The 26,919-nt window shown below is 45.6% G+C and overlaps 2 protein-coding genes and 1 long non-coding RNA gene across 4 annotated transcripts; all 3 read right to left on the reverse strand.

The window, feature by feature from the left end:
• Positions 1 to 1,636: 1,636 nt before the first annotated feature.
• IL22RA1 (interleukin 22 receptor subunit alpha 1) lies at positions 1,637 to 9,560 on the reverse strand. Of its 2 annotated transcripts, XM_003212641.4 has the most exons (7): positions 9,302 to 9,560; positions 7,477 to 7,609; positions 6,593 to 6,771; positions 5,104 to 5,288; positions 4,492 to 4,627; positions 4,148 to 4,269; positions 1,637 to 2,728 (listed from the first exon to the last, which is right to left on the reverse strand). In XM_003212641.4, exons 1-7 carry the CDS (start codon positions 9,342 to 9,344, stop codon positions 1,733 to 1,735), a joined length of 1,794 nt encoding a protein of 597 aa, XP_003212689.1. In that variant the 5' UTR covers positions 9,345 to 9,560; the 3' UTR covers positions 1,637 to 1,732. The 2 variants fall into 2 exon arrangements, with proteins under 2 accessions (XP_003212689.1, XP_010721812.1); XM_010723510.3 differs by lacking the exons at positions 6,593 to 6,771; positions 9,302 to 9,560 and having other exon boundaries at positions 7,477 to 7,560.
• A 2,215-nt stretch (positions 9,561 to 11,775) lies between these two features.
• IFNLR1 (interferon lambda receptor 1) lies at positions 11,776 to 17,742 on the reverse strand. Its single transcript, XM_010723511.3, has 7 exons — positions 16,904 to 17,742; positions 15,921 to 16,044; positions 15,492 to 15,673; positions 14,827 to 14,969; positions 14,167 to 14,323; positions 13,504 to 13,628; positions 11,776 to 13,289 (listed from the first exon to the last, which is right to left on the reverse strand). The coding sequence occupies exons 1-7, from the start codon at positions 16,959 to 16,961 to the stop codon at positions 12,375 to 12,377; spliced, it is 1,704 nt and encodes a 567-aa protein (XP_010721813.1). The 5' UTR covers positions 16,962 to 17,742; the 3' UTR covers positions 11,776 to 12,374.
• Positions 17,743 to 21,820: 4,078 nt separating this feature from the next.
• LOC109370925 lies at positions 21,821 to 26,421 on the reverse strand. The gene is made up of 3 exons (XR_002121486.2): positions 26,316 to 26,421; positions 26,079 to 26,188; positions 21,821 to 25,005 (listed from the first exon to the last, which is right to left on the reverse strand). It is a non-coding gene; the product is annotated as an uncharacterized LOC109370925 (long non-coding RNA).
• Between the last annotated feature and the right edge of the window lie 498 nt (positions 26,422 to 26,919).

A 26,919-nucleotide genomic window follows, 5' to 3' on the forward strand; every position in this document is an offset into this window, starting at 1 on the left:
TTCCCTTCCCTTTCCTTTCCCAGTGTGCTGCTCATACTGACTCTGAATAGAAAACTGTGTTCCACAACATGAGCCAAAATATTGGCACTGTGGCATTTGATGATTCCCTGAGTAGCATCCTTGGGAATGTTGTTGACACAAGTCACCTGTGGCAACTCTGGATAAAGGAATGGGCATCACTGGTTTGAAATGCAGTTTCCCCAGGGGGGTTAGGAGCACAGAGTGTTACCCTGGGGCCTCTGACAACCTTTTGATCTCATATGACGTGGCCATAATGCTTTGGTTGTTACTAATGTTGGAGCCTGGCTGAATCTTTGCCTGTAAAGTCTGGCATTTCTAAGATTACTCTTTCAATCCTGGGCTGAATCATCACAAGCTCTTCATACAGCTACAGATTATTTGCAAAATTGCACATAAAAAAAGTGGAATTTAACATTTAGTCTCAGCTTCTCTGAGAGCACCTGATTTTTGCTTCTGGTCAGCCTTTCCCTAGCAGTACTTTTCAAGTGAGTACTTCCTCATCCCATTCTAAATTGCTTATTTCTGGTTTCAGTTCTCCTGTAAACCTGAGGTCATCAGACATTTGTACTTTTCACCACATCAGTGGAAACCAACAGACTGAACTACACTCTCCTCTTAATGAAAGATGATTACTGCCTCCATCCCTCAAATAAATACCATTTTGCTTTTGGTAAAGGTGCAGCGCTAAAGGAGCTTGGCTCTCACTTTAAATTGAGCCCTGGACATGGTGCGTTGGTCACAGGAGCAACGGAGAGCTCCGCAATTGTAGATTCCTCTCCATCATTTCAATGGAGTGCGTTCTTCATTGGTAGTAAAGGATGAGAGGAGGCAGCTCAGCACCTCTCTGTTCTCCTCTGGAGGTCACTGGCTGTCATGCGCTCAGAATTCATTCAGAGTTCATGGGGCTGAGTCCAGATTACTGCAAATCCCAGTGTTCCTACCTATGTGGAGTGTGAGCCTCGTTGCCTTATGCCTGGAGCTCTTAAGGAAAGAAGAGAATGTCACTATTTCATCAGAAAGAAATGAGCAGCAGCTGAAAAATATGCATTAGAACTTGGACAAGACTGCATAATTCTGTTGTAGAGATGAAAAAGGCTTTATCTTTCTAGAAGCACTGAAGAACATAGCAGGGCAGAGCACTTTCTGTTTCTTAGAACTGCTACATTAGGAGCTGTTGCCCCAGTTTCAATGGCTGCTTTGAAGGCGAAGTCCATTCTGCGAAGCAGCCAATTGCTTTGCAAGAATCATATGTGAGAGTAGAACACCAATTTCTGTTTCTTTCTTCCACTGTAGTATGTTATATTTAATTCCTTCAGCTTTGCATATGTCTGCACTTTAATTTCTTCAGAGGGCGGGTTTGTTTTGGACCTGGAGGTTTGGTGCTGGTAAAGAGCAGATGTAGTTTCTGCCGTGAACTCAGCTAAATTTTTGGGAAACTTAACTCAGCTTTAGAGTAGTCCAATTCATAAGCAATCTGAGGAATACGTGCAGAATAGAGATGTACTAAGTGAAAAGATACAGTATGATAGTATGGTAGGAAGTAATTACGTTAGTAAGGTACTTATGTCTATGAGGGAGCCATAGTGTAAACTGTCAGTGCTGTGTTACACACAAGACAAGACTATCTACATTTATTTGCATGTGCTGTTTGCAGGACACTTCTATTTCATACAAACAAACAGAACATGGATTTTAACAACATTAACTCTCCTTAATAAAATTCTGTGTTTTCATCTGCTTGATCCCACAGTACTTTTAAGTTCAGGTCTTTGAACAGTGTAGTGAGAGAAATGCCACTGCTGTACTCCGAGATAGTGTCCTGGGACACGACATGGTCCAATTTCATGCAGTTTAACTCCTGTGCTGCTGGCAGCTTCTCTGCTTCCCAAATTTCCTGAAACTGCATTTTATTTTCAGAATGTGACACCGAATCTGGTGACACCCACCACTCTGTTCTCTCTCCAGGGAAGCTGACTGAGAGGAGGTGGGCTGCTGATGGCCGTGACAGAGATTCATCCTCTGGAACACAGTCTGCGTTAACTGTCACTGAAGACAGTAACAGTGGCAGTTCTGCTGTCTGTTGTCTATAGCATCCTCCTTGCTCCACTGAAGGCAGCAGCAACTGTGGCAGATGCTCTTCACTTTCAACCCCATCAGTCTGCAACAGCAGTTGCTGTATTTGCTGAGGGCTTTCATGTACAAGAGCTGAGTCTCTCATGGCCCTGCTCTCCCACAGTGCCACATTTGGCTGCTGCTCTTTGTAATTCCAATGGCTGCAGCTTTCCCCCAGCGTATGACTGACAAGCTTCCCACCAGCAGAGCTATCTGACAGAACTTCCTTTAGCAACTGGTTCAGACGGAAGTTATTCTTCTTGCTATGGTCTGTGCCATCGACACACACACCATAGGTCATGGGGAGGTTGGCAGTGCTTTGCTCAGAGGTTTGAGGAGCATATCCAGTAGGAGCTGTGCTCACTGGGCACAGCAGGTGGCCGCCCTGGAACACCGATAGGTTGGCTTGCTGCTGGTAGGTACACAATGATGGATGGAATGGCTGCGGTGGCTCCAGTGCTTTGTCCAAACATCGGCCTACCTGTGGGAACTGCGCTTCGGGGATGAGAACTGAAGGTTTGGATAAATTTATAGGCTTTATAATGTGTTCCACTGTCAGAGTTAGAGGCTGGAATGAAGAGATCCCTCTGAAGTCCTATTCAAGGAGACAGACAAACAAGAGTTATCAACAAGAACTCTGTGACTTTGAAGATCTGCTTAAGGATCTTAGAAATTCCCCGTTCATCACAGAGGATTTGGACCAGATGACCTGTAAGGTTTCCTTCCAACTCAAACAATTATATGAGTCTATGAAATTTTCTTTGAGAAACGCCAATAAGAGCCAGCAATCACCACCAGGCATTTGCCATGATGCAAGGAATGATGTGTAATGAGCACTGTCTGGGCTGAATTCAGGGCATGGGGAGAATGCAGTGCAGGGTTGACTCACGTGATGGCAAATCATTGCATGCATTCTGAAAATTGGCTAAATGCAGCCCTGCAAGCAGCAGAAAATATGCAGATGCCCTTTCCACTGTAATACAGAAACTTGAGGGTAGGTTTCAAGATGGCCAAAAAAAGTATAAATTTATACTCAACTTCATTTCAGTTGACTTAAACACATGAACTGAGTATTTTCAAATGGAACATAGAGTTGCAATCAGACATGCAGCTCAAAAATCTGATCATGTCTCTGCCAGTCTTTCATAATCCCTCTTTTACTAGAGAGAAATACCCCTCACTTCACCATCATGCCTTATTCATATCATTGCCTTTTGGCAATAAGCACATTTGTGAACCATTGTTGTCAAGGATGAAGTGCAGGAGGAGTAAAATTTCATCAAAAATCTCTGATGAACACCATGAGAACTGCAGTCACTGCCATCAAACCAGGGACTGATGTGTCAATTTCCCAACAGAGAAGTCACATTTCCCACTGGTTTTACGATATTGTTGCTCTCTTTTTTTAACATTTTAATGCAAATATTAGAAGTTAAATTGTATTACTTACATACATAATTTTATATTTAATGAGGGCTGCCTCATTAAAGTAGTGCCTCCTGGTTTATGGTGTCAGCCCCCCAGTGTCAGAGGTGGATGTTGGTGGTATGGCAGTGGTTGGCAGAGGTTGAACCTTCCCACCAATACACCATTCCATTTTGTTGCCCTGAGACAGACAACAGCAGCAGGATAGTCTGATAGAATGGCATCTGACACTGACTTGTGAATGAAGCAAATGGTGGAATTGAATTCCTCCATGTGGAGGAAAACTATGCTCACTGACATTCACTGGCATTTGTGAGCATTTAAGGAGACCCAACAGAGGATTTAGCACAGAGAGGCAGTATCTGCTGCATTTTAGCAGTGGCGGCAGCAACAGTGGGGTACCTCTGCTAATACAGGTTTTTGTACGTATAAGACAGTTCCTGTTCACTCAGTGCAGCCCAGGCAAGTCAACAGGTTGGACACCCTGATCTAGACGATGCTCTCACCTGCTTATGCATCCTCCCCAGCTACCAATATGCAAAGTCCTGAGCATTTCAAAGATTTGTAGTATTGACTTAAGAACACTCACCAAAGACATGGGCTGTGCGCTGTGTTGTTTGACATACTTGTAGATCACATAACCAATAGCAGCAAACACCAGCCCAGCACAGAATCCAAGGGCCACGAAACAGTAGGAGAGCCATGTGTTATCTGGTCAATGAAGGAAAGAACAAGGAGAAAATGTAGTGTCAGAACAGTTGCAAGGGATCATCCAAATGATGACTATAGGTTGCACTGGACAAGAATTTTAAACTAGCATTGCTTCATCGGCTCTGTAAAGGCTGCGTTATTCTATACCCGCTGAAAATTGGTCTCTTTTGTGTACCTGGCATCCCAGAAAGCTTTTTAGTTAAGCAGAGTTAACCGCCTCACCTGGTAGTGTTTTAACCCAAAATACTTGAGATTTGCTGCTTCTCTCAAGGAGATATAGATGCACTGTTCCATTATACTCTGTGTCTGGGTCCAGATTGGAAACTTCAAATTCTTTGTTATGCTCATTCTTTATCCACTATTTAAAACAAAAGCAAATTCTCTATGTCAGAAAGATTACATACATACAATTTCCTAAACTCAGACTGCAAAATACAGCATATTTTATTCACTAATAAGGTGCTACAGGAAACGATAATTCTGTATAGTTCTAAACACGCGATTTCGTTTCACTATTACCATATTCAGTTTTAGCATTTCAATTCACTGAGATTAGAACTACATCCCTTCTTTTCCAGTATCTGTCAGGTTCACTTTTGGCTACTTAGACTGTTGAACTCTGGATTCTTTTCCAAATTATCAAAGAAATGCTTCAAGTTCTGCTTGTCTGCTGAATGTCAAAGGCTTAGAGTTCCTCCTGTGGAAAAATCCCCTGTGGGATTTCAGTATATCAGAAATTGCATCCATCGTGTATCAGTTTCAATGCCCTTCTCCACCTGATGCAAAATCTGACCTACAGAAATCAGTGCCTCATGCCCTGAGGTTGTCCGTTACCTTTTGACGTGTCCTTTGGTTGAATATTGTTAAGTGATAATCAACAGCACCAAATTTGCTGTAAATGTCCTCTATGGTTAGCTGGTGGCCACCCTCACCTCTCAGTGGCGTATGAGGGGTGTGTATAAGAAACTTTATGGACCGTACATGAGGAATACACTCCACTTCTGGTGCTCCAATAATAGCTAGAAAATACAGAACAGAAAATGTCAGCTGTTTAGATTAAAGCTGATAGGTTATCAGGTTTTAAATCTGTCTTTGCACCCCAGTCTGTAAGTGATGATGTCTGCTTACATACAAAAAAGTTTCTGATCTGTGTTTTGTTGGACATAGGAAAAATCAGGAGACTCAGAGATACTCTTCCCTCAGGATTCTGCTGCCTACAGCCAACATTTGTCTCTATAAATTCTTTCCCAAGGCTTTTCTTTAGGACCAAGTTCTCGCTGTATGCTGGTTCCCTTTCCTTCACATGCATGTGATGAGATGAGTCTCAGATCACATCACAGGGCACTGCTGTCTAAATCCCTGTTCCTACTTCAGATTTTGTCTTTAGGGCCGTTCAGCTCTTCTGCATCTACTCTCATCTGCAGTGAAAAGTGTGGGCAATACTGAACGTTTAAACACAGGTGTAACTCAATCTATAACATGATGTTTAAAAGCAGCATTCAGTACTCCTTCAAGGATGCATAGCTTAAGGAAGTCAAAAGAATGGCTCTGGGGAGTAGGTTCACCTCACTGGGATTGTTAAGGCTTATGCTGCAATGGAAAGAGAATGTTTAGTGATCAGAGCACTGATATGGCTCTTTCATGGCTTGATTTGTGCGAAGATAGGAAGGCTCTTCACTTCCATTGACTGTTACTGAACCCCTGAATTATTCTTGACACATGCAGTGGAAAAATTTTAGACCCAGTCAGCCAGAGAACTTCCAGAGGCTTTGTTGTGTGTTTGGTGCAGCCCACTTGGGTGTTGGGAACCCGGAGCATCCATCGGACAGGCTGCTTGTTTGCTGGAGTTAATTTTTCGTGGCTTTGATGCCCATATTACTGTCTGGGCTCAGGGTGCCCATCATGTCTCTCACCAAGCTCCCCTGCTACTCTTCAACCTTAAGAGCAGCTCTTCCTCCAAAGACAAGATGACATTCCCCTGTAATTGCAGCTGGGTGCCAGACCTCAGGGGTGGCCCTGCCCACATACTTGTTTGCTGCTTTGTCCAGCAAATCTTCTTCATAGAATCATAGAATCACAGAGTAGCTGAGGTTGGAGGGGACCTTAAAGACTATCCACTTTCAACCCCTGCCACGGGCTGGTTGCCCCCAAGAAGACAGGGCTTCCCCGGGCCCCATCCTACCTGGCCTTGAACGCCTCTTCAGCCCTGGAAAGCTTTCACTCCCTCCCTAGCAAGCACAGAATCTTGCAGTACTGAAAATGGAGGAGACATGATCCTAAACATCAGCGAGGATTAGGATGAATCCCCAGCAGTGGTACATACTCTCTTTTCTGGGTTCAAATCTCTCTGAGCGCACCCAGTTGGAGGAGCAGCGGTGGCCAGCAGCCCTCACCCTGGCGTAGTAATGCTCTGTGAAGTTCTCTGTTTCACGAGTGAGATTGCAGAAGAGCTGTGTGATGCTCTGGCACTCCCGCTTGTTAAGCCAGGCTTTCTCTCCATACCTGTGACAGGACAAAAAGTCTTTCAGGTTGTTCGGTAGAGTAGATGCAATACCATCCTTCAGAATAATGCAGACAGGCTGCTCTGCCAACTCTTAATAGTTTTAAAATTCATTATTGTAATTAGCAAGTGGCTGGGAATTAAATGGCAATCAAACCCCCCTGGGTACAGCCCTTAATCCATTCCCATTGGCACTTCTGCATGGCTGTTGCTTTGAGGAAGGACAGCTTGTTTCAAGGCACGCACACACAGGAGCGTCCTGCGAATCAGCAACTGCTGGGCTCTTTTACCCAATGACTGCATGCAGATTTGATGCTGAGTTTGCAGACTTACCCAAATGCAACAAAAGTATAATGTAGTAGAGGTCGGATTTGTTGTAGCTCTGGTGACTGAACCAGAGGAAGGCAATTGCTATTACTGGCACTTACAGATTGGGAAACAGCAGAACAGAGAGAAGTAAGTTGCTGAAGGCAAAACTCTGTTATGGAGTAAAGCTGTCAAGGTGTAAAAGTATTGCTTAACTAAGCACCATCTGCCCGTTTAAATAATCCTAACTTTTACTGAGTTCTTGTCTAAGCAGAACCATGTCTGTAACAGCAAAATAAGCAGCAGAAACAGCAACATTGACTTTTCTTTCATGGCCCTCCTCTCTGAGAAAAGCAGCTATACAACCCACCAAATCCCAAAAAGAAGTAAACTTCACATACTGTTTATACTGGACATCAAATACAGTGTCAGGAGGGATATCTGCTTCAGTTTCCCAAGTTAGGATGTTCTCAAAGTTTGTAGAAGAAAATGCCGCACGTTTCAGACATGACAACCTCTCTGTAGTCGCAATGCCTATGGTAACAAAGAAACCAGGGTTAAAATGCATATTCTGGCACCTCAGCCCTCAGATGAACACGAATCCAGGGGTGCTCAGCTGTTTGGTGAACAGAAGTGGCAGACATCCCACACCCAGCTTGCTAAAGGGGGGCTGCAAAGCAGAACGGAACAGCACTTGGATCTCAGGCACACTGCTGTGTGGGCCTTGCAGATCACTGGCTCATCCCAAAGGAATGTAAGCCAGGAATTTATACAGAAGGGTTTCAAAACCTAAGAGTCAAAAAGAGAATGCAGGGGTGTCTTATAAGGTTTCTCTTAAAGCAGCTGAAAATGAAGAACAGCCTGATTTCGAGGCTAGATTCATGTCTAGGAATGCCACTGCTGTCTGCCCAGACTCAGGGAAGTAATGTGCTGAGATCAGTTTCACACCACTGTGGGTATGACAACCATTAACCTCCCATAATCTATGTTTTATGGGATGAAGACTGCCTGTGCAGAGTGACATGCCAAGGACCTGGGGCCTGGACTCTGCTCTGGGTGTGCCAGCATGAAGCACACAGCTCGCTGGGCTCCCTGCAGCCCTTGGCCCGTCAGGGGTGGTGGGTGCTGGCTTTGCTAAGCAGCAGTGTCTGCTGTGCCTGATAAACACATAGAGTGTACCAGAACTGCAATCCACCTGCAACACATGACACATCCTGCAGAAGTTGGGTTTCATTCCGTCGTGGGAACACACAGCACAGAATTTCCTGAAGGATGATTCAGAAAACCTAACTGGGACAGTAACCTTCAGAGCTGATAAGCTCTGTAAATTCAAACTATAGGCAAGTCCTCAAAGTTACACAGCACATACATTACTCCTAACTCTTGCTTTGCAGTGTCAGCCAACTCCTTGAAATAGTCTGGGCTTCAGCCTGATCTTGCTGGAATGGAGCAGCCCCCTTATGGCATTTGTGAATTGGTACATACACTTCATCCCTGGAAAAAAGTGGTGTGCTAAGCAGGTAGAAGAAGCAACATTTCACATATAGGAAAATTTATAACCAGAATGGAAGTGACCTGGACAAGATCCTCTCAGTATTTAAGGGGGGGATATAAGAAGAAAGGGGACAGAATCTTTAGCAGGGTCTGCTGTGATAGGACAGGGGAAATGGTTTTCAACAAAAAGAGAGGAGATCTCAGAAAGAAGTTTTTTACACTACAGACAGTGAGGCACTGGCAGGTTTCCCAGAGAGGTGGTCGTGCCCCATGCTTGTAGACATCCCAGGTCAGGGGATGAGCACTGATGGAGTCGTGGGTGTCCCAGTGTGCTGCAGAAGAGAGGGACCAGATGGCCTCAAGGGTCCCCTCCAACTCCAACAATTCCATGATTCCATGATTTGTTTGTATCTCTTTTAAAATCAGAGCTGTTCTTCTGTTCACATGTCTCATTGCACAAGACACAGGGGACTGAAGTCTGTAAATATCCTCTGTACTTCTGGGATTCAGCTTATATTGTATCAGCGGCAAACAATTTAGATTGAAGGAGTCTTTTCTTCTCTTTGAAAATGTTAAAAGGTGAGAGCAACACAGCAGAGAGCTTTTGGACAGTCTTGAACGACAGCTCATTCTCTAGGTCTTACTTCAGGAAACACAACTAAACTACCTCCCCTAATACAGATCCAAACCGAAACAACCACCATCAGAGACAGGAGAGAAGCCAGGACTTACCGACCACTGAACACACAGCCAAGACGACCAGAAGTTTCTTCATGAATAGCAGTGCAAGGCGGGCTGGGAGAGCAGGCAGTCGATCCAGTGTGCTGGTGAATCACCTTTTACAGCAGCTAAATTCTTGTTTGTGAGGCCAGGTTGGATTTGTTGCTCAGTAACTGGTTGCAGAACTGCTGTCCCGCCTGCGTGTTCGTCTGAGATCACCAGCAAAAGATCTGCACGCATGTGTGAGCACATAAGAGAGCATTTAAGGGACAAACAGGAACACTCCTTCCGAGCGCGCACACGTAACTGTACAAAGGTGCACAAGCCAGAGCCTTAGAAAATCCCCGTCTTTTTTCTTGAAAGAGAGCCAAATGCCATTTTCCCGACGAAGAGCTTCCTGACTAAAGGCCCACGTTGAGATTTTTCAGTTTTGGGGCTTGCTTTTCTGGTTGGATAGCTTTAACTTTTTAAAACTCCAGAAATGAATACTTACTGCTCTGCACTCAGCTGGTACTGTAACTGCTGCAAACAAGGCACCTATTTCCCTAGGAAATACCTTTCGATATTTTCCTGAAATGAAAGTCAAAACAGATCAGTAGTTTTCAAGCTCTACTGTTATTCGTACTGGGTGTGAATGGGAGCCAAATGACTCACAGGGCCCTGCTGCACCGGGCAGAGCACAAATCGGGCCTGCCAAGGTGTGCATCCTGCTGGGAGGCTGCAGAGGGTCTTCCTTTCACATAAAAGGGAGGCTGCTTTCCTGTAGCAGGAGCGTGTTTTGCCCCTGTGTGCTTTTTTTCATAGCTTTTCTCACCTGTAGACCTACAGTTAATTTTAGTGACTGATAACACTATGAGGCTCTATTCTGGATATCATCAATATCATCAAATAAAAAACTACAAATTTATATTAAATCAAAGCAAGAAACAGACATAGCTCGTTTTCCATTCCTTTCTTAGGCTTTTAGGGTGTCGTTCAGTTACATTTTCAACTTCTTCTCAGAAAAAGGGAAGATATTTCCTTCTTTAGTGAAAACCAGTAGCCTGTCTTCAGGAGCTGTGGATTTAGAACCACCAGAATTGTGTAAAACCAGAAGAACTGGTACTATTGCATGCTGCTTATTTTTCCTAAGATATCATAAGTGGAGAAAGCTTCACACATATAGCCTAACTTGAAGCTTAGAAAGCTCTCTTAGGCACTGCTTTTGAATTTTTACTAACTACTCACTCAACACAGACTAGGTAACCTCACTGGATTACTATATCCCATGGGCATAACTGTCGACAAAATGAGAAAGTCCTGTACTGTTCTTGATTATGTGTAGGACTAATTGGGCCACTGCATAAGGCTCAAATTCCTCCAGGCTTCTTCAGCAGCTGAGCAATGGCCAAATTTGTTGGTGAACTGGATCACAGCTCTTCCAATGAAAAGGGAGAGCTTCTTTACTCATTGCATAGCTACCGCCACTAGGTAAGGTAGAAGATACAGAATGACAGGGGGAGCAAGGTGCTCTGACTGTTCCTCATCCTTTTCCAGTGGAAAGAAGGTCTCAAGCCTGGGCAAAGGACATCCAGGAGTGGGATGTTGCCTCCACCAGCACGGCCCATCTGATTGGCAGCCTTCCCCCCAGTTCTCATCCTGGGAGAACCTGCACAAGACAGAGAATTGATCACAGGCCCTTTTGGGAAAATTGTAACACATCCAAGTAATTCTGTAGAAGTTACTCAACTTCTGAGCTTCCTGTAACTAAAGGCTTAGGGGATTTTCTTGATTGCACAAGAAATTGGTTGGTAATTATATTTGGGTGATCTGTATCTTTCTAAATTAAGAGGAGGGATTTCAATACAGGATGAACCTAAGGATACCTTGGGGGTGATGCGTAAGAAATAGAGATTTCTAGCTCAGTAATATTTTTAACCACCTCCTTCTTTAATTTTAAGGTGGGATTTTAATTAGTACATCTTGCTTTCCTCTTCTGAAGCAGCCCCAGCACCTCATATCAAACCTTACCTCTTTCTGATGTTGTTCTTCAGATTCTTTAGAGATGTCAACATTGATACCCCTCCCTCACATGCAACAATTTTGTTTCTCCCTCTTTCTTCAAACACATTGCTTTCCTCCATGTCCTTTTACTGGGGGGGGGGAAAGAAACCTAGGAGAATATGTTTCCATGAGATGCAAAGGGCGCAAATTAAAAATAATCTGAAGAAGTCAGCATTGCCCAGCAAAGAGAGGCCCTGTCTCTCCTGTGTCTTTTCTTGGTAGACTTCTGATTTGATTATTGGCTCAGAGAGCTGCAATCCTTCTCTTTCAGTGACCAGATTGAGACCTGGCTGGGAAGTCTCATACAACCCCGCTCAGAAAAAAAGAGTAGAAATGGAAAGCCTATGACAGTCCTGTTTTAAATTGCTTTTCAAGAATAGCTGCAGCCACTCTTTGTAGATCTGTGAAACATGAAAGCACACACACGGATTTATCTATGAAAATATTTTACTTCTGCATACAGCATCTCTCAGACATCCTGCACAGCAGGGGAAAACAATAAGTACATTTGTATAAAAAGCAAAATAAATAAATAAACATGCTACACATTTCTCACTGTGACTTTGGTTCACTCCATTGAAACATAGAAGGTGATCTCTGTAGGTTGGTGGCAAATCTCAAGAGAACACAAGGCACTGCGTGTTTGCAATGCGATACCTAAAGGAGGTATCACTGCATGCCTCACCCCTGCTGGGTTCAGATGGTGTCCCATATCATAGCTTTAATGTCTATCACAGCTATATTCCTACAGAGGCACAGTTAATGTACATTACCTACCAGTAAAAATACACTTTTTGTGTCCCAAAGCCATATCTTTGATGGACCAGACATCAGTAGAAAAAAAATCTTGTCTAGTACCTCTATCTAATAAATTAAAAACAACAACAACAACAACAACAAACAACCAAAAACAACAAAAACAAACACAAACAATCCACAGCACTATCGATTATTTGTCCTTGTTCTTGTCCAGGTATCCTTGCCTGGATTTGTATAGCTCTCTAGCATCTTCCAGGCATACCACAGAACTGCAAGGTACACTCTAGCTCCTTCTCATGTAATGTGAGTGCTGATAGCCTTTGAATTTAAACTTTTCATCATATCTTTTCTCCATATCTGAAGTTCTAAATGCATCACTTAGCACCGTGGATGCAGGAGGTGTCCCTTCTGTGAAATTATCACTGTCACAGTCACTTGCAATACCTTCATCTTCTGCCACCTGTAATGTCTGAAAGTAAATGAGTTTCTCCATGGTGGGATCCTCATTGAGCAGCGAGTTCTCACTGACCTGGACAGTCTGATCAAAGGTTGGTTTCTGGTAAGATATGGTAAAATCACGATCTTTCCTATACAGGCAGTGTTCATCAGCTGGAAGCCTGGTGCAACTCTTGTTCACTAGTGTGTGACGAAGGCTCACTTCCAGGCAGTCGTCGCTGTCTGTATTGTGCTGTCCATGTTCCCTGGGACCTGGGAATCTCACATCAGTGAGTGATATTCTTCCCAAAGAGGAACTGTGAGAATGTGATGCCTTTTCATTTCCTTGGGATCCTGAGGTATCCACCTCATTCTTTCTTGTGGGAAAGAAAGAGAAACCCAGGGCACTTAAGTCAAATGCGGATCCACCATCCACAGAGAGACCTCCAGATGTGGAGCCCGAGATAGTTTCTGTGTCAGCTGTTCTGGATGTTTGAAAGATGAAGTGTCTCCTTGGAAACTGAAGCATTTCAGTGTATGGGATGAAACTACTACTGTCTTCTTCCTCTTCCTCTTCCTCCTCTTCTTCTGATGATGATGGTAGGAAGGAAGCCATCCATAGTTTGTTGTTTTGTGCTAAAGTTTTGTTTTTCTTCCCTTGTGACATTGGCTTATCTGTGCAGATAAGACAGTCTGTGAGGAATTCATTTTCTCTGTGCTCACAGCAAAAGGTTGGTCCAGCAATTTTACAATTAGATAAATCCTATCAGAGAAAAGACACAAAGTAGGTCAGTGATGCTTTTCAAAGAAAATTTTGGATATAGGACACACCAGAATCAAAGCTGTCTTATAAAGGGACTTCTGAATGCAGAACTGAGAAGCACAGACCATAAGCAACTTTTGCACTCCTTCCCAGATACCCCCTGAAAATCAGCCAGACTTCGATCCGGGAAGGAAACCCAGCATTTGGGCCATACCAAAGCTTGAGGCATCTGCTTATGCTTTGCGTCTTGTTTCAGCAGCCAGATGGTGGAGGCACTTGTCAGAAGGATGAGGAGGACACAGACAGGGATCGTGGCGGAAAAGGGGAACTTCCATTCCCCTGGTGAAACAGAAAAAGACAAAAACAAATTTCCTGAAGGTGGTATATTTTATGCTAATAACGGGCACTTAGGGTCAGCTTTTCTTTCCAAGACCTCTGAAATTGTTAAGGCTCAAGATCCTATTTTTCCAAAGAAAGGGATGACAGACGTGCTTAAGACCAGCCTCTAAGTCAGAAATGTTAGAAATGACTGTTGATAACAGTCAGTGCCTTAATTAGAGCAGGTAAAAAATGAGGCTTTATTGACTTTTTTTTCCCCACTTCCGGGAGAAATTTGAAAATTCCCAAGGCTTTAGTGGTAGCATAACTCAAGTATAATAATTCAGGATATTCGGGAAATATTTTAGGGCTGGATATTTCCAATGAAAACATTGCTACAGAAGGCAGAAACCTTTCACTTGAAAATCCAAATCCAAACAATTTAACAGAAAGCCTTTTATTTTTCTTTTTTTTCTGAAAAGCTGATTTTGACGGAATTCTTTGACATTCTGTAATCTCATCTGATATCTTAATACATCCTTCCTCAGGAAGATCATACCTTTATGGTTTAACAGCATGCACACTGGCTGGGAGAATTTGCTGTGCTTGAAGTCAATGCTTTGAATGGAAGATCTGGCATTCAAGCAGTAATTGCCTCTGAGTGAAGTGGTGTCAATAGTCACTGCCTTTTTCCTAAAGATACTTTTGTATTGCTTCTGTTTGGAAACAAAGGGAACAGAGGGTTAGAAAGATGACTCGTTCATTTTTGGGATGGTGTTTCTCTACCTTTTTTGCCATAAGTCTCATCATCCTGTTTGCGTGGCACCAGTGGTTGGAAGGTGTGTAGTGAGGCACTTGCCTTGCTTGCTATTTGTAGTAATTATCTCTTCATGTCTGCTATGCTCTTTGCTGCCACAGCTATGCTGTTAGCAGCACCCAAACTAGCTGTTCTAAACCTTGGATTTTTCTCTGACTGTTCAGTTGCCTCTGAACATCACATCTAAATAGATAAAAATAGAAATAGAGTAAGAAACAGAACTACCAATAAAACAAAGATACTGAATGTAACACTCATTTCTTTTCCAGCTTTAGTTAACTCTGGTTTGGCCATTTCAATTTCTTTAAATCGGCCTCCAGTCACTCCCTGCATAGATATTTGCAGCTATTTCATTTCAGCTTCATTCCTCTGTTTCATCTACATAGTACCACTTTTACTGACCTTGTCTTCAGATCCAGCTTCCCAGAAGTTGAAGTCATACATCCAAGATAAACTCTCCACACAGATGGCCATAGGAAAAGTGGCATTCACATGGATTACGTTCTCCTTTACATTCATGTTTAGCAGTGGGGGAGCCAGTTCCACTATAATTGAGTGAACAGACATAAGAATAGTGCTTGCTGACATCGTAGTTTCACAGAAGTAATGTTTTATTTGGCTGATCTAAACTTCTAGCTGATATCTTGTGTGGACATGAAGGAAGGAGGTGGTATATTTTATGCTAATAAAGGACACTTATGGTCACCTTTTCTTTCCAAGATCTCTGAAATTGTTAAGGCTCAAGATCCTATTTTTCCGGAGAAAAGAAACAGAAAGGTAAAGGAACATCTCATTTTTTAATGTAACATAACCCCAGTGATACTGTCTTTCTGTTGTGGTGAGCTTGAAACCAGTTCATTCACTTAGAGCATTGATGAAACAAATTCTGATACCAGCTGCAAAACTTAATTTCAAATCATCATGGCTCACTCTTGCTTGTGCCTATTCAATTCTGGCATTCATAAAGCTTCATGTTTCTCTTCCTGCCATATGTGGTTTAACTAATTTGCTTATGCAAACACTGTTGCTGGGATGTCCTTCCAGCCAAGCAAATAACAGACACTCACCATCTAAATGGTATTCCTTGAACTGTGATTTTACCCATGGCGAATGGAGTCGTCCAGAAGTGGCTTTTACTTGAGCCCGGAATTTAATGAAGAAGTTTGGAATCACACACGTGAGGTTGCAAGAGATACTGTGAATATTTCTGCAATGAGGAACCTTTATCCATTTGTCCATGCGTGTCTTGCTAAAACAAGAAACAAATACGCCATATCAAACATCTTTTGTTATAATTTAAACGGCAAGTGAAGGAAGTGTTTTTCTGCATGGATGCTGAATCTTGCTGAAAGTTCAGGGCACTTTCCAGACAGAAAAGAATTGACTTTGGTGAAAGAATGCAGTCAGATCACTGATCATAATGCCTCTGATTAAGCACACCCAGAGATGTTTGCCCTGTGCCATACTTCCTATCAGATCCCTTTGTAAGCACTCACCTTTCATACCTCACAGTGTACGACACATCTGGTGGAGATCCTTCTCCTGGAGTCCATGTCAAAATCATATCAAAATCCTTTGACAGTAATGCAACATTTTGAGGAGGAGGAAGTTGACCATGACCTGATCAAAAAGGAAAATTAAGTGAACTATTAAACACTGCTTTGGAAATAGGAAATATCACTTGTTGTTGACAAAGGTGGTTTCAAAATTTGGGGCACAGCAGCTCAGTTCACTTATGACTGTAAACTAGTTGAGGAAACAGGTATGTCTGTGATGTCGTTGTGTTTTCCTCACCTCACCACAAAACATCTTCATCTCAACAGCTTTCAGAAGTAGGACTGCAATGTGTGTGAGCCATCCAATTCTGTAATTGGAGCAGGATCCCCCATGGTTTCACTGGATTCTCCTGTGATCTGTTTTACAACCCCACAAACTCCAGCCTGACTCCCTTGTTCTCTCACCTCCTGAAGCTCAGATCAGTCACACACCGCTGGGTCACTCCCCCCATCCACTTGCAACTCATAAAGGCAGACATGTCACAAGTACAGCAGGATGCAGCATGCAGGCTCACTGCTTGTACTTTTTGACACCAGCTGTTTCCGGTAAATAAACATGTACATTGCAATCTTCAGCAAGACACATTCAGTAGTCAGATAACTGGCACTGCTGCCCAAAGAGGTTGTGGGTGCCCCATTCCTGAAGGTGCCCAAGACCATGGATGGGCCCCTGGGCAACCTGAGCTGATGGGGGGCAACTAGCCCACAGTAGGGGGTTGGAGTGGGATGGTCTTTAGAGTTCCCTCCAACCTCAGCCATGCTATGATTCTTTGATTTTAAACTGCCATTTCTTTACAGTGAAATGTTTTACTTGATGAAAATCATTCTCATTCCTGCTGCTTTCAACATGTTGTCTATGTCTTCCCTCCCCCAAGCAAAGCCACATAGCCCAGCAAAGCGAAAGTGACAAAGCCATGACGTACCTCTGGGCTGCCACAGGAAGCACAGAACTGCCAGCACTCCGATTCTCCATGCAGACATGCTGAAGCAGAACTTTTCCACATGTAATTTATTTCTTTCCTTGCTACCTTTTCATTGTATTGTTTTCCTGTACTAAGTTGTATAGATAGTGAAGGAATATGTGGTTAATTACTGACACGCATGTGCGCAGCTTCACTTCCTTGTGCAGCCCAAATGCGGCACTACTCATCGAACTGAAGAGGGAGCAGAGGTGAGACTGCTTGGGAGGAAAGCAGAAATGCTGCAAAGATTGCAGCACAATGCCCTCCGGTGTAACAGAGCTGATCTGTGGAACGGGCTACGTGAGAACAGAACTTGGCGTGAGCCCTTTCCTCTGAGTCACCTCATAAAAAGCGACCTTTGGAATTTACCTGTGTGGCTGTCAAATATTTATAGAAATCAAATAGTGTTTTACTGCATGAGATACCTGATAATAACCTAGCAGGTATAGGAACTTGTTAGCAGAACTACATGAAGTTATGTCAGTCTCATACCTATGAGGAGTCAAGGATTTTCTCTCAGTGTATGTTACCAGGCCAAGAGTACATTCTACAAGGTTCAGAACGATGCCAGTGCGGAAAGCAGAGTGCAGAGCTGGGATGCTCCATGTTTGGGTTTTGCTTTGAACCAGAATGAACAGGACAAAGGGGAGTGGCATCAACGAAAAGAGGGGAGGTCTGGGTTAGATGGTACCAAGAAATGTTTTGCTCAGAGGTCGGTGAGGCGCTCGCACTGCTGCCCGGAGAGGTTACGGGTGCTCCACCTCTGCAGGCGTCCAGGGCCAGGTTGGGCGGGGCCGGGCTCTGCGCGGCTCCCCCAGCTCCGGCCGCAAGGAGGCGCTGCCGCCCGGAGAGATGAGCCGCGCTCCGGCCGCGGGTACTTCCGGAACCGACTACCGGAACCCACCCCTACGTCCGGAAGCTGCCTCCGGGTCGGCGTCGTGCGCGCCCCGCTCTCAGTGCGGTTCGCTGTCTCTGTGTAGTGCGACCGGCTGTGCCGTGCCACTGGGCGTTGACCCCCTCCGCCTTACCTGCACGGTACGCAGAGCCAGCAGCTACAGGGATGTGTGGGGTAGAACGCTGCTGCAGCCGTCAGTGCCTGGTCGTTTGCACATAGCGACCTGCTGCAGGGTCTGGGCTTAGTGATGCATTGGTGCGTCCATCACTGCGCAAATCCCGCATTCTCGCACTGGTCTACTCAGTCACGTCCACGCTTTGGGACAGGGATTGTCCTCCTCAGCGCACGGTACCTGGGCCTCTGCATACCGCTGACAGCTGAGGAACGCGCTCTTTTGCCGCCACTCGCCTGTCCGCGCTACGTGATTCAGACTACGAGGGCAAACCCGCTCTGAGTAACCTTTCCTGCCCGATCCCTTCCTGAGGAAGGGCACTGCAGGAAGCGTGCTGCGGGGCGGTCACTGCATGCCGTGGTGTGGCTTTGTGAAACAGCTGGGGGGGCCGGCCGGCAGAAAGTGCTGACATCCCACTCCTTCCTGCTCCTGCCCCACCCACGCACTGGTCCTGGCAGAGCGCTGTGTGCGCTGAGATGCAGGTGAGAAGAAGCCCACGTGTTAGCAACACTTAGTAAGTCATCTCTGGTCTGAGTGGCACCATGGGAAACCAAACCATAATGATCCATAACTGAAAGTTAAAGAATATTACATTTGACCACAGTTTGCAGGAAGGAGTAGGTGTTTTCTGCTTGGTTTTGTGTCCAGGCCTGGGGCTCCAAGCACAAGGAGGGATGCAGAGATGTTGGAATGGGTCCAAAAGAGGGCTGTGACAATGATATGAGGGCAGGAGCACCTCTCCTATGAGGAAAGGGTGAGGGAGTTGGGCCTGTTCAGCTTGGAGAAAAGGCTTCAGGGAGACCTCACTGTGGCTTCCTAGTACTGAAGGGAGACTATCATGGGGAACCAACTTTTTACACAGTCTGATAGTGACAGGACAAGTAGGAATGGCTTTAAACTAAAAGGGGAGATTTCAGTCAGATGTTAGGAAGAGATTATTTACTAAGAGGGCGATGAGGTGCCAGCACTGCTGCCAAGAGAAGATGTGGATGCCCCATCCCTGGAGGCATTGAGGGCCAAGTTGGTTGGGGCCTGGGGCAGCCTGAGCTGGTGGGGAAAATATTTTCCTCTTTCTGCTGAAAAAGAACAAATTGCTATTGGTAATGAGAGGGTTAAAAAGTCGGCAGAGCTGAGTGATGCCAAATAAAATACACCAGTGTCCCCTTGACCCAGACAGGCATCTCAGCAACTTTTACCAAGAGAAAAAGAAGAGAACAGACTTGATTTAGTTTTTAAACCAAGCCTGGAAATATTTAAAATGAAAAACAAAACAAGTGACGTAACGTATTTTCCATACAAATGCTACGAATCATTTCACATTCTTTATTTTATTTCTGGTTTGGGATTTTTCAAGGAACTCAGGGTCTCCAAAGCACACACAGCAGCTATAGCTGATGCAGTTCCAGATACAAGGCTCGCAATTAAAGAATGTGTGCACCTCAAAGTCTGCTTCTGCATGGTAAGGAGAGTACAGTGATCCCACAAAGACACCTGGACCCTGTTAGTTCCAACAGGGTGTTAAATACTGGATTTGTGTCACAGCTTCATTAGGCCACTAAGCTTTGGTAGGTAATAAGGGTGCTTGGGTAAAGCCTTGGGAGCTTCCCAAGAGTGTGCAGCATTTCCCAGCTGTTTCATACCTGCACAAGCAGTGTGCAGTCACCAGTCAGCAGACCCTCCTCCCTTACCAACCTCATTGCCACTAATGCGGCAGTCAGGTGGAATGGGTTGCTGCTGTGTGCAGGTGGAGAGCTGCCCTGACTGGAGCTCAGACGGATGAGCAGGGGGCTTTACAGGCATCACTGTACCTGCCTTGTCCCTGGCTGCTTCGTCATGTAACAGGTGCAAATCTGCAGAGATTTTTTTCCTCAGCAAGAGAAGCCCCTGCTGAGTAAGGCAAAAACCCTGCTCCCCTGGAATGAGCCCATTCCCTCCCAAGGGTTTGTTTATTTTTTCACAGCAAACAAACAATTAAAAGAGTCTCTTGTGTGCATGCTTAAGGGATGTTGGAAGAGCCTTGCCCCTGATGCAGGAGTGGTTGCTCATGCTGCGGCTCCAAACTGACTTCATTTTCACCTTCCCTGTGACCTGCTTTCTGCATGCAGCCATGTGGTGTGCGAACACAGTGCTGCTTTGCTGAAATTCCCCTGTCGCTATCCTTCAGCTGGCTGCATCACCAGAAAGGCAACCACTTGCTTCTCCAGCAGAACCCCAAACCTGCCAACTGGTTTTCTACCACAAGTGAATTAAGTGCAGTAGTTATATGGATCTCAGGTAAAGCCAGAACTGCAACAGAGCAGACTTATTTTGGGTCCCAGCCTGAAATCATGGACCAGAGTGTGAGATGCACTGCTCAGGCAGTGGACTCAAGTCACTGTAGGGTTTTATGCTTTTTTTTGTGTTTCTTGAAATCTGTCCCCTCCCCTTTACAGCACCTTTTTATTCCTGCTGAAAGCAGTCAGGGAGCTTGCCTGGACTTGCAGTAACGGTGAAACTCCAATGCACAGAGTCAAATGATTGCTAGCCCGCAGTGCAGATACAACAACACGGGAACCTCCTGGGGGCACCGTGCCTCTCGAAACCCCCACCTCTCACCGATCAGCGTGGGAAAAGCGGTGGGGACCCTGCGTGTTCCAACAGAGAGAGCGACTTATTTCTAGCAACCTGTCTGTTGTATTCTCTGAGCCAAACTGTGCTCTCAGGGATCATCCCACAGCCTTCAGAGCTTGTCCCTTGAGAGCATTTCTGTACTGTGTGCCATGCCATCCTGCCTAATTTGGAGGTTTCTCTGTGGGCCCAGGACTGCAGGATGCAGTGCATTGGCCCTTGTAACGAGGCTCTTCTTCCTCTTTCTGGACAGGGGATGCAGGGATCTCTACATACAGGAAACACATTTTCTCTTTGGTGGATTTCACTCAATGATGGAGTGAATGCACACGCTGGGAAGGGAACACATGACATTGGGAAGCTGTGTATGTACTGTGTCTTTAATGTGGACATCACCATTAGGTGAGTTACTGCAGAAGGGGGTGTGTAGGGTGCCCAGAGGTGGATTTCCACGCTGAGGCAGCGAGATGCTGTTCTGCAACCACTTGTAGCGGCAGCTGCACTTCCTGGCAGGGAGGGCAGCATTTGTTTGAATGTTTGCAGTGTTTTGCATTGTAGTATTTGGATGCTAAAGCTATACACTGCTGAAAAAGTTAATTAGCCAGATAACTAATTAAAGACTTCTCCTTTTTATTGTTGCCAACTTGCAATTCAGAAAGGGGCTTGTGTCAAAGTAGATGCAACCACACATCCCAGTGAAAGAGGTGATACACCATTCAAGATCCAATTACCCATTTAGGGGATGGATGAGGGAAAATCCCATCGTGGTCTGGGAGAAGGAACGTCCCAGTCCCATGCAGGAGCAACACAACTGAGTGGGCTCTGTATGCCTCTCCAGAGGGGCTCTTGCTGTGAAGGGGAGGGCAGCAGTCTGGAACTGAATGTGATGGACAGGATTTGGAGGTGCCAACAGACATCACGGCGGTGGAAGAGTCCCCAGGAGGTTGACATGTCCTTACGGACTTTGTTAGATTCCCCGTCAGAACTCCAAGCTGGTGGGACTCTGAGCTAAGAGAGGATGTTCCCCTCTATAAGGACACAGACAGGCTCTGCTTGTAAGACTTGCTGGTGGATGGTCCATGCTTGCTGTGCTGCTCTGCTACCCTTGGGATGTCACCATATTCTATGGGTGTCACTGGAGCAAGAGAGGACTGAGCAGATGGATGTCCTCTTAAATGTCTCATTTCCATGGGTCACTGCAGAGGAGATGTGTAATATTTCTTTAAAAAAGCATCACTAACAACACAATATCACTCAAATAGAGTTCCTTTATCAGTGGGATAAGGGAGTGCTTCCAGTTGCTCCAGCGCTGTCTTGACCTGCTGATTCCTGGGGTCATTTTGGCCCCAGGGAATAAGAAGCGCGAGAGCGGAGGGTGGAAAAGCCGGGGTGAGGTTTGGGCTTCCTGGCCTGGCCACCAGCCAGGAGACGTGCTGTAACTGCATGGCACCAGGCCCAGAATTTCCAGGAGGGCTGAGCTCGCTTCTGAGCTTAGGAGAGGGGCCCGCGTTTCTACCAGCACTTTGCACGTGCTGGGTGCACCCAGGGCCTGGGCTATTGTGAAATCCCAGCCTGGCTGAGGGTGGCTGAGTGTTTGAAATTCCACCAGGCTGCCCAGCCCTCCCTCCCCACTGAAAAAGAGTGGAATTGAGCAACTTCAGCAAGTGTTCTTTGGCTGTGCAGCTCACGTACTCTGCAGAGCACAGGGGATGATGCTGATTTCATCCAGCTGCTAGACAGGGGGAGTGTTTTAAGGCTCAGAGTTCAGATCGCATGGCTGCTAGGTCGGTCCACTGATACACATTTACACCAGATGAGGATCTGGCCAGAGTCTCGATACTGGGAGAAAATGCTTCCCACCCCCGCTGCTATCAGGCCCAGCCCTTGGATGACAAGAATTTAATTTAAAGGCTCAATCTCTTGTCTGAACAGCTCCCTCCCTCCCCCACTCTGATGGGAGGAAAAGCTTCAGAGAGGCATCAGGCAAGTGGGAAAGCTTTGGAGAGAGCTGTCTCTTGCCCTTTAGCCATCCAGAGAGAAAGAACTCATCTGAATGACATGAGGATCAATCAGAGAGAGGCATGGGAAAAGCTGGGGAAATGAGCCTCCAGTGATGTATATTCATGGGGGGGAAACCTCCCCCAGACATGCAGAAGCTTTGATGAAAACCCTCCCAGCTGTGCTGAGCCTTTGAAGTGACACAGCAGAAGTGCCTTCACGATTAGCCAAGAGATAGAAGCAGATGAGCTCTCAGTCAGCTGAATCCTTGTATTTAGGATAGACTTTAATGCTTACTTTTTATATCTTCTTCCAAAATTAATGAGCATCATCTGCACTGCATCCTGTCATTCCTTTTCCCCCTTCCTCCTGCACCACACCCCAAATAACCTACAAAGCCGGGTAGGCAGGAGATGAGCCAGCCATGGTGCTTCATGCTCCAAACTGGAAGGAGTACTGAACAATTAGCAGGAAATAAAAGGCTAATGGAAATGGGGCTTGCTTTTTTTCTTTTTTTTTAAACCAAGTTTAAAAGCAAGTTTCTGGAATCTCTCCGCATATCTTATGTCAAAATGCCATCGCATTTCAGCAGCAGTGTTTCTCCTTCTCCCACACTTGTCTCTATCCTCTATCTCCTCTCCTGAGCAGAATCTTTGGAAGCCAAGTCTGAAATCTGTGGTCTGGTCCTTGAGCTGAGCAGGGCTGTTTCCAGGCAGGAACACTTGCACACTAGGGGTGGAGAGAAAATTCCCCACCATAGTAGTGTCCAAGAGGGCCAGTAGCACCTGTACTCCATGGACCTGAACCTCCTTTGCTGAGTTTGAATGAGCACCCAAGCCCCATGGGAGCTGTTGAAGGTTTTTTATTGCTGGAAGGTCAGTTCTTGCAGAAATCTTGCTCAGAAATGCACTTTCACCCGGTCTTTGCTTACCATAGCTGGATGGTATTCTAAACACAAAGTGCTCTTGAGTTCTCCCTCTGAGAAAACTCAGGGGCTATCCAGTGACTCCATTTCTCCCCCATGCTGTCCTTCCCAGCAGGTGGTTGTTCCCTTGCAGGAACACTTGATGGAAGCAGACAGATGCAGCCAGCCAAGTCAGTGATGTACAGCACGCATCGAGGAGCATTGGCAGCTCCAGCTGATCAAAGCCTGTTCTATGATGCAATAGCATTTGCCAGGGTGTTTTCCTTTAACTCTATCAGATACATTGAAAGAAAATAAGTCATTGGTTTTTCAGTTGTAGGAAGCCACTTCTGGAATGGTCAGAGACAAGACATTGCTCAAAAGCTCAGTTAACAGAGAGCCTCAGCACTGCAAGGCTGCGGTAAGACTTGTGCGTGCTTCTGCCTCTTGAGATGGTCCTGTCCTCTTTCCTGGCTGCCACTGGACCATCCTGGATCTGGCTCACCCTAACAAGAGACTCCCCTTCCCCACATGCCTCTCCCACAGCAAGTTCTGTAAATCAGGAAGAACCAGCTTTTTGCCATCCCAATGTGGTCATTTTGCCCTGATGCCTGCAAAGCCCTGGCTTTCATTAGTAAGTGTGCAGCTCCATTTGTGGCTTCTTTGTCTCTCAGCCCATTTGCCCAGCTCCGGCCCTGCTTTGATCTCTGCTGTAGGCAGTGCCGCATGCCCAGGTTAGCAGGAAGACTGTGATGAGTCAGGAGGGCACGTGGAGGGCCCATAGCTGGGATCTCTGCTCTGGTGTCTGCATTGTACACTCAGCACTTACAGCGTCTGTAGTGAGCAGGACATTTCTAGATGGCATTTCTGTAGCTAAATGTAGTAACTCAGAAAATTCTGAATCATAGAATCATGGAATCAGTAGGCTTGGAAAAGACCTTTAAGATCATCCAGTCCAACTGTTCACCTAGCACCAATGTTGCCCATTAAGCCTTGTCCCTAGGTACTACATCCACCCTTTCCTCAAACACCTCCATAGATAAACTTTGGGAGATCTCTTTGTCTGAGAACACTTAGTTATGTTTGTGTTGTGTTTTCAAGTTTTTTTTTGATAGTGTCTTAAAAATGTGAGTATGAAGTGATCTATTAAGTGCCTTTACACTCAGTCTGAATCAGGGTGGTGGTCCATGCATACTCAATTAGCATGAAAAGAGGCTTCACTGGATTTACTGTAATTTAATTCAAAGTGTGTTTTGATGAACAGGATCAGTGAAGGGCATCAGATTCCAAACTGCAGCAACTACATGAGATCTCAGTGCCATTTTTCTTCCCTGTTCCATAGGGCAGGGATCTGCCTGTGTCCCAGATGACTCAGGCAGTGTAGAAGAGGCCCAGAACAACTGCTCTTCTCAAAATGATTGCTCTTCCTTCATGACAGACACTTCTCAAGGAGCATTGTCCCCCTTCACAGCACTTCACAGGGTCTCCTGGGAACACAGAAGCTTTGTCTGCCCTTAGGTGTGCTCATGCGAAGATCTTTAGTGGGGCATGAGATATCTTCCCCTTCCATGAGCCAACAAAAATGTCATGTCTTGAGAAAATGAAATGAAATCTCATGCCTCACCTGTCTCACAGGACAGGCAAACACAGTCCTAGAGGAGCTGTTAAAGGGGCCCCAAGTTTGCTGTAGGTGGGTGAATTCCTAAGAAGAAAATCTAAGAATCTAAGAAGAAAAGTCAAGGCTCAGTTATTTTTACAAATACACACAAAAACAGCATTGGCACTCTGCCCTGAGCTCTGCGTAGAGCAAATGCAGAAATGGGGCAGTTTAAACCTAATGCTTGTTCATTCTCTCCGAACTGGATTGCATGAAGGAGGGTGCACACTGGCTTCCAGGTGGGCTGGCCAGGGTGGTGAGAGTTACCCAACCTTAGGAGTGAAGGAAGAAAGCGAAAACCATTGCATTGGGAATTTTTTGGGCCCTCTCTGAGCAGCGTTTCCCCCAGCAGATGGAAAGTACATTTATAAGAAAAAGTTAAGGTAAGCAACTTTTTGTTTAAAGGAAACAAATGCCAAAGACAATTTCCCTATACTTTCTGCCCCTGTTTTTCAACAGCAATAGAATATAAATGTTGTGTTGTTGGTTCACATCCTCCAGCTTATTTGTGGTTTTCGTCATCATGCTCCCATTGGCAGATGGCCTGGACTAACCACCACTAGAGTTGAAAATGCCTTTTTATGTATGTTTTGTTTAGAATTATAAAAACATAGCTTTTCCCACGTCACCTTTTCTCAAACAGTGTGTGTGTTACAGATTTGCTCTTTTCTGGCATGAACAGTTATTCGAGGGCCAGTTGTACATTTAGTGTTACTCAGTACTGCTCAGCGTCAGCCATCCTTCCTAAAGGATCTGCTGTGAACTAGGGAGAGCCAAGTGCCTTTTATGCCTGTTCTGTAGTCGCTGCAAAGCAACATGTGGGATGACAGAATCACACAGCAGCCAGTGGCACTTGACAGCACTGCCCACAGAAGTCCATTACCTCCTCTAATTAATCCTCACCTCATTAAGCAGAAAGAAGGCAACTCATGGGTGTGTGGGAGTGATGAGGCTGTGGTTGGTGCTCCTCTCCTCACTGCCTCTTGGGTGCGAGCATGGGCTAGGCCAAGGCCCTGGACAGAACAAAGGGGAATGGCTTTAAACGAAAAGAGGGGAGATTTAGGATAGATGATACGAAGAAATGTTTTACTCAGAGGGCAGTATGGCACTAGCACTGCTGCCCAGAGAGGCTGTGGGTACCTCATTCCCTGGAGGTGCCCAAGCACAGGTTGGATGAGGTCCTGGGCAGCCTGATCTGGTGGGGGACACCCAACCCACGGCAGGGGGTTTGGAATTACATAGTCCTTATGGTTCCCATTCTGTGATTCTATGATTCTGTGATTCTGCAGTCACACAGAGGGAACCGCTGGCTCTGGGTGGACACAGCTGCAGCCTCTGGGCTCTGCATTGTGCTGCACAGTTGCACAAAGCTGCTGCTTGCATCACAGCAGATCTCACTGCCAAGCTTCAGTCCACACCCTCTTCATCCTATTTAATGCTCCCCTTGCCCAGCAACAAGCACTTATGCCGAAGACCTTCCTCACGCCTCTGGTCCCCTCTTGAATGCTAGCTTGAAGCAAGAAGTTTTCCTGCACCAAGAGCAAGGGTCAGGGCTTTCCACTGTGCTGTGCCTTGGAGGATTTGGCAAAGCCCTCTCTGGTTTCAAAGCCGTTGGTGAACATGTGTGGGAGAAGGGACACAGCAAGCAGTCTGTAGTGCTTTCCCTCCAGGAAGCACTGCTTCCCTCAAGGAGCACACTCGACCAGAACAGGACCGGTGAGAGCAGCTCGCAGAGGGCTCTCTG

Source organism: Meleagris gallopavo, chromosome 25 (genome assembly GCF_000146605.3).
Source record: "Meleagris gallopavo isolate NT-WF06-2002-E0010 breed Aviagen turkey brand Nicholas breeding stock chromosome 25, Turkey_5.1, whole genome shotgun sequence".
Classification (NCBI taxonomy): domain Eukaryota; kingdom Metazoa; phylum Chordata; class Aves; order Galliformes; family Phasianidae; genus Meleagris; species Meleagris gallopavo.

Bases quoted from the DNA above. Each gene is read 5' to 3' on its own strand.
- IFNLR1 (XM_010723511.3), bottom strand. From the start codon at position 16,961: ATGTCTGCATGGAGAATCGGAGTGCTGGCAGTTCTGTGCTTCCTGTGG. The intron at 13,629-14,166 runs GTATGATCTTCC...CTGTTTCACCAG, and splicing joins CATGCTGTTAAACCATAAAG to GGGAATGGAAGTTCCCCTTT. The intron at 13,290-13,503 runs GTATGGCCCAAA...TTTCTCTGATAG, and splicing joins AGCAGATGCCTCAAGCTTTG to GATTTATCTAATTGTAAAAT.
- IL22RA1 (XM_003212641.4), bottom strand. From the start codon at position 9,344: ATGAAGAAACTTCTGGTCGTCTTGGCTGTGTGTTCAGTGGTCG. The intron at 6,772-7,476 runs GTATGTGAAGTT...GTCCTGTCACAG, and splicing joins TTTGATGTCCAGTATAAACA to GTATGGAGAGAAAGCCTGGC. The intron at 5,289-6,592 runs GTATGTACCACT...TGTATTTTCTAG, and splicing joins ATTTGAACCCAGAAAAGAGA to CTATTATTGGAGCACCAGAA.